Genomic DNA, 9,385 nt, shown 5'->3' with positions numbered 1-9,385 from the left:
TACAATGGGAAATCTGGACTGAACCGGATATGCCTGCACGTCATTGGTCAATTTGTCTCCATGGGACGAGCTCTGCCTGAAGTAGCAGTTACACAACTGTAACGCACACAACAGGAATATCAATATTTTATTATTTAGAATAGCCGTTTTCCCTACATATGAAACGAATTCAGTCTTTTGAAGAAACTCTTTAATATATGAATCACAAAAAACTACGTTAAGTGAAATGTTTGCATTTGCTAAAAGCCTCGAAAGACAGGAAATTAAATTGGTCAGCCCTAACGCTAACATCAGCCTGCTCTCCATTAAACAATCAGCACAGATCTCTTGACAACTGCTACAGCCATGTATGCCTACAGTACGTTAAAACACGTGCATTCTTTGAGAGATTTGAATCGCAAACATTCTTAAGAGTATTGCTAAAGTGTATTGGTCATTTTGCAAATTAAAGTCCTATTTGAGACCACATATCTTATATCACTCTTTCAACATAGCTTGCCCACAAACTGTTGGTACGAAATTACTCCTTGCAGTAACATGGTTTCAAATGCAGAGAAGACAGACAGCCTTTAACAGTGATGCCAAAGCCTTAAAAAACTTTAATAAAAAGATTTTACAACTGTTAACCAAAAATATCATACATATATAAAAGAAAACAATCAACAGATCATTTTATATGAACATTTTATGCCTTCTGGATCGGCCGAACATGCCCCGATGTCGCATGTCTCCATTTGTTTTCCTTGAGATGAGTGCCATATTCATTGCCTGTCATCACCTATCTCCTGGCAATCAAACTAGACTCAGTACTCAAGTTGCCACTCAAAAATACAGTATACTGGTGCCAAAGTCATTGAGTGATGTTGCATTTAGCTCACCTTAAGTTACACCGCTCAGAGGACTGAATAACATCACCCTGGCAGCATATTATGCCCACTTTTACAAAAATTAAATGCATGCAATAAAAATAAAAAAAAAAAGCTAAATATACAAAACAAATAACTTATAATCCAGTAGCAACACATTACACACAAAACAGTTGTCGGGGGAAACATACATGCAACAATGTTTAGCAAACAAGCCAAATAATTTTCAGCCATGGTGGAATTTGATTTCAATAGGGCACCAACTTGTCTTTCGACATAAAATAAGAAAAACAGCTGCCTATACCCCAAGTTCATATGCTCGCAATGTCAATAATACATTGCATCAAAACAACACAATATCTATGTCAATGCTCTCCTTCAATTAATTAGTCATTGCTTTGTAGGGTGGTCCTTCCTCATGGTGAGGCCAGATACATCACTATGCCATATCCACAATGGAGTCATGGGAGTAACAACAAACTCTCCATCTGCTAGTAATAAAAACAAATCAATGCAACCAAAATGAAACTGGGAAAATATATTTGTTTCAACGTAAAACACAGCAGTTTATTGACAACAAAAGTAACTTGTATATACAATTTTACCTTTGTGTAAAATTAAAACAAGTCCCAGCTGTGTGAGTAACTGTCCGTTTTGTATATGACAATGCTTTGCACGACGACAATGACTGGGTTCTCTTTAATCCGCGTTTTATATTGTCACAAAAAAACTAAAAATAGCCATAACTAGCTGTTCCTACATAATATTACTTTGCGACACGTTATGCCTTGTTGCTCCTCAGTGGGGACCTTTTAGTTGAATGCTTCAATCTAATGAACGTCTATGTTCTTTTACGTGGCGTTTCATTTTGTTTTCTCTGATTAATATGGTACGGTATGGTATGGTTGATTCATATAATCCACAATTTGAACACTGTGAGGTCAGTCGTTTCAGTATTTACACAAAATTAACAGAAGTGTTATGCTTACGTGAATCATGAATGCATTAATTCAATTCGACTTAATTGGCCCCTAATTAAAGCCGCATACTCTATGGGATGTAAAATTGTAGCTACCAGAAGGCATGCCCTCAAAAAAAAACATTTAAAGAAATATATTTAAAAAAAGGTTTACTGTATGAAAATGTATAATTTGTGTGTGTATGTGTATATATGTATACACAAACACACACAGATGCATATGTAATACATATATACACATACAGTGCATACAAACATAAAAATAATCACAGAAAACTATACACAAACACTTTAAGACAAATAATGAAGGGAGGCTGAATTGTAAAATCGGTAAATACACAAGCGATAATGCAGATACATTCTTATTTCCTTTGCCGGTACACTCTTCAGCCAATTCAATCCACAAAGAGATCCAGGGGCTTTTGCTGGCTGTTTTTTCATCTTCTTTAGGATATTAACTGTGACACAGGAAAACATCAAATTTAGACCAAAAACTAAAATGGAAGTACATTCTAGAAAAATGTCAATTCACAACAGCTGAATCAACTGCCAAGTCTACATACTGCTGGAAGTGAATCACTCTTTTGACGTAAAATTACTAAACATTAATTGCAACAATACAACAAAAATGTTGTTTTGAGCAGTACGAAAAAGTGGATCAGAACAATTGATCAGATGCAAGTCTGCCCCGTCTCCCTGACCATTGAGTCGACTTTAAACAAGGGTGCATTTCTTACTGCCGACACAGGTTCTTCTGAGTAACAGGAAACATGGGTACAATTGTATACACCACCCCAGGGGCATCAGTTTTTAAGCAGGAATTCAGTAACAAATTACCAGTTCTCAGTCTGTCATTCTTTGAAAAAACTTCTGCAGAAATCAACTGGCATTATCTGTGGCATTATTATGTGCCAATTTAATTCTGACAGGCTGCTGGGTATGGTTGCCTCAACTAGGACACTAAACACAAGAAGAGATTTACCTGCTTCACTGTTTCTTTGATGTAGTCCTTCCTGCTGGACAGGTCATGGCCTGGGTACGTCTCAAAAACCTGAAAAAAACGGCTCAGGATTACGACTGCGGCTGACAGTTTCAAACGACTGCAGTTTTTAACATCTAAATAAAAATCCAAATTGTAAAGCAATCCCATACGTTATTTCTTACAAATGTCTGAGGGCAGATGAGGGCACAAAGGCCTTCCATTTTAAACCACACATATCCCCACCGCCCCTTAACACCTGGAAATCATCTCCTGCCAAATGCTCATTCTGTGTGGAGGCATCGAGGTGAGCGTGTGAGATTTAGCATGCCGGGACCTATGAGAAGCCACAGTTGCTCAGCCATACATACTTGCTTGCAGATCTGCTTCATCGTGACCTCCTCCAGATTGGCTCCCTTCAGTAAGCCCTTCACCGTCTCCTTCAGCTGCTCGTCCGTCAGCGGCTTCCTCACCATCTTGGCCAAAGGCTCGTCGTCCGAGCTGTCGTCCAAGTCCGATCCTGCGACCGACAGCGACGTGAAACACAGGTCAACAGAGGCTTTGCGTTCAGAGCCCACAGTGTGTTGAGTGTGCACAGAGACCAGGCCTAGGCTGAGAGGTAAACGCGGTCTCACCTCCGCTGGTGGTGTTGGCCTTTTTCCGCCGTCCGCTGCTGCTGTCTGCCTTCTTGGATTTGGCAGCCGACTTCACGGGTGTTGGCTTTGCCCGCGCTGGTTTCTTCTTTGGAGCAGGCTTTTTTACCACCTGTACACCAACAAGACAGGCTGTTAAGAATTGTCCATTGAGGATTTTATCGATTCCGGTTTCAGTTCCACTTATCGGTCACATATTTATTGAAAACTTGTCTTTTTAACAGTGGATTTCCCTGAACTTGAAATATAATTGAACTGAAAAACAAAAAAGTAAAAAAAAAATAATTGAGATGTGAATAAAAAGAAATCAATAAATAAATCGCTTCCCTCAGACCACAGGTGATGTTTTGCCCCGATATTCTTCACGGGAAAAAGTGAGGCTAATGAAACGGCTGAATTGCACCAGATGTGTCACCTACGCATAGCTGAAGCGAAAAGACAAGTCGCAGGCATTCTGTCACCCCAGAAGCGTTCTTCTACTGAGTTCACCAGTGTATTCTTCATGACGGCTCCGAAACTAGCAACCCCTTGCACACAAGTTAAACCTTCGTTGATATCACGCTTACATTTTAAAGTCTGCTGGCATTTTCAGAACAGTTTAAAGTAGGCTACTTTACTCCTATTTGCAGTAGTTTTTTTTCCTGTACTAGTCTGCTCACTGGACTCCTTGGCTGCACTACGGAGGAAAAGAATAGAGTCCACAGTGCCAGTGTTTAGTCTATTGCACCGCGCTTCAAGCACACGGCCAGCTGAGCTAAACACTCACTGGCACTGCTCATTGCTGGTATGCACAACGTCGCCTTTGTTCATTTATTAAAAAAATTCTTGGCTTTACGATCCTGTACATGATATATCCTTCAGATATACAAAATCAAAATCAGCAAGAAGAGACTGCAGCTCATATCCTACAGCCCAGTCTTAATACAACAGTCAAAATGGTCAGAAGCCTTCCTCACCTTGGGTTTTTTAACCTCCTCGTCTGTGTCCTTGTCGACGGCAGAATCGCTCGACGAATCGTCGCTTATTATCTCGCGGCTCTTGGGTGCCGGGGCAGACTTCTCAGCAGAGTCCTCATCTGCCTGGCCGTCCTGCTCCTTGTCCTCGTCCTCGTCATCGGTGCTGGAGTCTGTGAGGATGGCCCTGGACTTGCTGTCTTCCTGCACGCTTTTCCTGTTCGATCTCTGTGCTTTTCTTTTTGAGTCTTTGGTTTTCCGTTTCTTCTTTGGCAAGGCCTGTGCATGACAAAACAGAGCAAAACACAAAAAGCTTTATAATAAAACCTGAGCCTGCGTGGTTGTTGATATGGTATAATGTCTGTGCCCATTCTGAATGGTTTTAGGGCTACATTTAACACACAAACAGGCTCACGACAAATTTTCAGAGATTTAAAACTTTTTTGATGCAGTTCACTGTGAAATAATGGACCTCTATGCACCACTCCTTTTCTGGTAATAAATGCACTGACAATTAACATTCTAAAAACATCAGCAGCAACATCTCTTTGCAAACAGAATGCCAAATACAGGTGTGCTTTAGCAGAAACTCCTCTTGTTTGGACAGTGGGTAAATCCAGGCAACAGAAGAATATATCTCTGGACTAACATGAGCATTTAAAAAATATGTCTTTGTTTAGCTCAGTTAATGTTCGCAAGTGACAGCTGAATATATCCGAATATCTGGAAAGGACATTGCTTGAGTTTTTCCAAATGGAAATTGTTGGTGCATTAATTACCAGAGAACCAGCGGTCCATAGAGATCCATTATATCATGGTGAACAGCATCTAAAGAGTCTGAAATCTAGAAAGTTTTGCGGAGATGTGACAAATAATCTAGACGGACAGATCTAGGTAAATGGAAACTTTAAATTTTTGGGTGAACTGCCCCTTCAAAATGCTGTTCAAACGGAATCAATGGCCGTTAAATTTGCATAGAAGGTGCTGGAAGTGTTGCTGGACTTTCAGCCATGACCACAAGGTGATAAGGACAGGCCAATGCTTACCCTTCCTGACATCTTTGGGTCTAAGAGGAAAGAAAGAATCCTGTCGATTTTGGCGTCATGAGTTCCACTCCTCTCAAGGTCCAGGACATAGCACATATTCTTCAGCAGAGCATTCGTAAACCTAGATGAAGAGAAAGAATGCAGAATTCCCACCATAAGTCTTCATAGATATTCACATATTTATAGATGGGGTCTTGGTTGTGTCAACAGCTGCCCCAAGAAATTTGGTTTCTCCATTCCAAGTGAAGATCACTCAACAATAAAATAACAAAGATAGCTGTAGATAAAAACATCTGCGTAAATAGCATTTTTCACAGAAGTATCCGAGTAGTCTATTTCATCTCTGTTTTTGGAGCTATTTGGGCCTGTACTTAAGTAAGTTTCAGAAGTTTTCAATTTATTAAAAAAAAATGTAGTCTGTAAACCTGCCACTTTCTTGCTTTCAACCTAAAATGGCAAATCCTACAGAATCAAGACATGCCTACTTTTTTATCCTCTCCTTCTTTTTCGTGTAGGCCTGGCTGTTTGCCTCAAATGGAAAACCACTGAATTGACGGATGTTCTTCTTCACCGACGACGCCTGGACAGAGAAAAGAGGCAGCAGTTACAGCGACAGTAGATCCTTAGCAAAAACAAAAAACTGTGGTACATTGTAATCCTGAATGTCATTGTAAAAAAGAAAAAAAAAACAAAAAGGCTGCTGCTGGAATCCGTGCAGATAATGAGATTAAAGGGTTTAAAAAGTGAAAAATAAGCATTGCTATATTTTTCCCAGAATGCTTGTACAGCTAGTACATGACCCAAGCTTCAATGAAGTTATAGTCACGTACGATTCAGTAGTTATATACACAAACGGAAAAGATAACATTGTCAAATTTTGATAGGATGATACAGAGTCAGCTGTTCCATTACATTCAAGTCAAGCTGTGATGGTTTTTGTGTGTATTCAGGCTCAGGAAATGTCAGTAAACCCCAAAACCCTTTGTCCTCTACCATGCATACAGGGAGCATGTCTTTCATTACCATTACCAAAATGAAATCTGTCATGGTTTCAACTGGACAGCTATCACACTGACGGGGTCTCACTACGAAGCTGGATGCTCGATGCTGTGATCCCTTGGGCTGGGATATTTGGTGGATTAACATGACAGATGTCCAAAGACATACAGGCTAAAGACTACAGATGAACATGAGCTTGTTAGCTAACGTAGGCACATTTACATTGATGTAGAAACTGATAATGTTGATTAATTTGCACTCTCCCCGGTAAATAAATAAAATAATAAAATGTCAAAGTGTGCTATGCAAATTTGACAGCACATATTTTGCATTGAACAGTGTTTTCATTAAGCTTTTCAAAATCATTCCACACAGCACTTTTGCAATCTGGTAATCTTTTCAAAGAATTTACAAATTGTTCACATCCCTCATAAGTGCCAGGATTACAATCTGTGCAGTCCAGATTTTGAAAATAATCACTTTCTTTTATGACATTATGCATCATTATTTGAGTGCAGCAAGCCAATATAAATAAATGTACTCCCAAGCATTTGAAATCTATCTTGCTGTTCATTTCACACATGCTATAGATGCCAAAATAAGACTTATGCAAATATGAGTGATATGTATCATGAGGGGAAATTGATTTCAAATTTCTCATCGTAAAACACCATCATATCAGCAAATTTATTTAGCTTTTTAAAGATTATTCTGCATTGTGGTTTGTGTTAATATTTATAGATATCCAACATTAGTTGTATGACAAATCAGAAACAAATATTACAGCCACAAAAACGTACATTAAACGAACAACTACAACGCCCCGTTTTACACTCGCAAAGCCAGACTCTGACCATCCAAGTGTTTCACAATCCTTTGACAGGTTAATTCAGACACACACACAGTTTGTAATAAAGGATAGACCACTTACTGCCCCTGGACGATCAAACATGACCTTATGAAGAGGCTTCAAGTCCTCCACTTTCATTTTGCCGATGAAATAGGCCACACGCATGATGTCTCCCAGTTTGTCTCCTCTTCCTGAAGAAATTAAATGAGTGCCAAGGACCAAAAAAGGTCACAAAATCTCCACAGAACGCATACAATACTTATTTCCTGCCAGAGTTAAAGTAATCTTTTGAACACAGAACATAGTTTCATGGTCAAGGTGTTGTATGCTTAAGACTGATAAACAATATCCCTTGACCTGAGGGAGAATCAATAAGGGGATGCAGTATGTGTGTACTATGAATGCAGGGGTTGGTACCAGCCAAATTTACCATAATCTATGTCCTTGGTTGAAAGCACCATCAGGGAGGTAACCAACAGTCAAATATGGCTGTCATTCATAGACATGGGGGCATACGCGTTTGCACATTCATCTGACAAAACAGCTCCCTCCCAGATTCATACCTGAACATGACAGAGCACCAAAGACTTTCGAAAGTTTTTAACATTAGAGTGACTGTAGCCTGTCTCAGATGTAAAATAATTTCCATTACATTACATTAATGGCATTTGGCAGACGCTCTAGTGGGTCCCAGTCATGTACCTTAACCACTGCGCTACAGGCCGCTGTATATAATTTCCATTGGAGTCAACCTGAATGGGCCCCAATAAGCAAAAAAACAAACACAAGGAAAGCAACTACAGCATGCCCAGTGTATAATGTATTAATAATTAATTACTTACCCTGCTCAATCTTAACACGTTCTTTTGGTTTGGCGACACTGAAGTCAAGTCTCTGCACAGTCTTCTTCTGCCTTTTCCCTTCAATTACTTCACCTGTACCTTGAGGTCAATGAGCAAACTCAATTCAGCTTAAATTCTTAAGAATAAAGCTAGCTATATTAACCCAACACACTCCTGAGCAACAGTTTTGATTGTTAGCTAATGTTAACTTGCATAACAGACAGTTATACGCATTAGTTCTGAGTAATTAGTCAGCATCAATAAAGGGCTTGATTTTAAAAAGCAAAAGAAACTACATGCATGTCGTAAACTTACTTATTCGTTTCCCATATACAGTGCTGCTTTCTTCCTTTTTATCGACTCTTTCAGCCTCATCGTCATCCCCCATTTCTTCGGGCAACGCACGTTTCTCAGTTTTCTTTGTGGGCTTCGGGTCCCCCACCTCCTCCATGTTAATGATTGTGTTGTGGTCACTTCACCCGATGGCTGCTAGTTTGACAAGAATGTGAAGTCAAGTCGTATCAGGTGGTCGTGCATTGCATTTGCACAAGCTGCCAAAGTCATTGAAGAACTTGCCAGATCACTTTGGTCATCCAATTAGCTAGCTGGCTAATTAGCTAGGTTAGCGTTAACGTTTAAAAATCGGCGCGGTTTCACGTCATAAAGATTCAAAATTTGGCACCATGGATAAAGCGAACTAGCTCGCTAGCAAGCGGTATTCGTCTGAGATCAATCATGAGTGGCAAAATTGTCACGAAAAGCCACAAAATATGAAGAATAAAAATGTAACAATTCACACTTTTTGTCACCCTCGCGTTGTTTGTTGTAGTTTGCTAGTCGAACGTACGTGTTTTGAACTGCGTGCGCTAGCTAACGTTATAGCTTAATAGCTAGCCAAGTCCCGCCCACAAACAAAGCTTACCTCGAATTAAATCTAACATTACCTGTCGACAAAAAATATTACGATAATAAAATGACTAAATATTGCCCACAGCTTACATTATAAACAGTTTGCCATACACTCCAAATCCCAGTGAAATAGTGAAATGCTAGGACAGACAACATACAGAAAAAAGCTTACCATCCACAGAGACTGGTCGGAACTCAATTTCAGACAGTTTCAAAATGGCGGTTTGGAAAGTGGGCGGGAAGTTATCGACCTATTCGTGAGGATGGAAAATGACAGGGCAAAACCTACACAAAAGAAACCAATCATAT

The 9,385-nt window shown here is 39.7% G+C and overlaps 1 protein-coding gene across 5 annotated transcripts; it reads right to left on the bottom strand.

The window, feature by feature from the left end:
- Positions 1-568: 568 nt before the first annotated feature.
- On the bottom strand, positions 569-9,385 carry dek (DEK proto-oncogene). Of its 5 annotated transcripts, none has more exons than XM_061248372.1 (11): positions 9,249-9,385; positions 8,483-8,656; positions 8,168-8,266; positions 7,407-7,516; positions 5,962-6,056; positions 5,477-5,597; positions 4,434-4,709; positions 3,460-3,589; positions 3,196-3,344; positions 2,828-2,896; positions 569-2,303 (listed from the first exon to the last, which is right to left on the bottom strand). In XM_061248372.1, the coding sequence occupies exons 2-11, from the start codon at positions 8,616-8,618 to the stop codon at positions 2,292-2,294; spliced, it is 1,197 nt and encodes a 398-aa protein (XP_061104356.1). In that variant the 5' UTR covers positions 8,619-8,656; positions 9,249-9,385; the 3' UTR covers positions 569-2,291. The 5 variants fall into 5 exon arrangements, with proteins under 5 accessions (XP_061104356.1, XP_061104364.1, XP_061104372.1 ...); XM_061248380.1 differs by having other exon boundaries at positions 8,483-8,653; positions 9,249-9,297; XM_061248388.1 differs by lacking the exon at positions 9,249-9,385 and adding an exon at positions 9,167-9,244.

Source organism: Conger conger, chromosome 1 (assembly GCF_963514075.1).
Source record: "Conger conger chromosome 1, fConCon1.1, whole genome shotgun sequence".
NCBI classification, from domain to species: Eukaryota; Metazoa; Chordata; class Actinopteri; order Anguilliformes; family Congridae; genus Conger; species Conger conger.
Note: the sequence above shows the minus strand (reverse complement) of the source record. Positions and strands in the feature narration are given on the sequence as shown.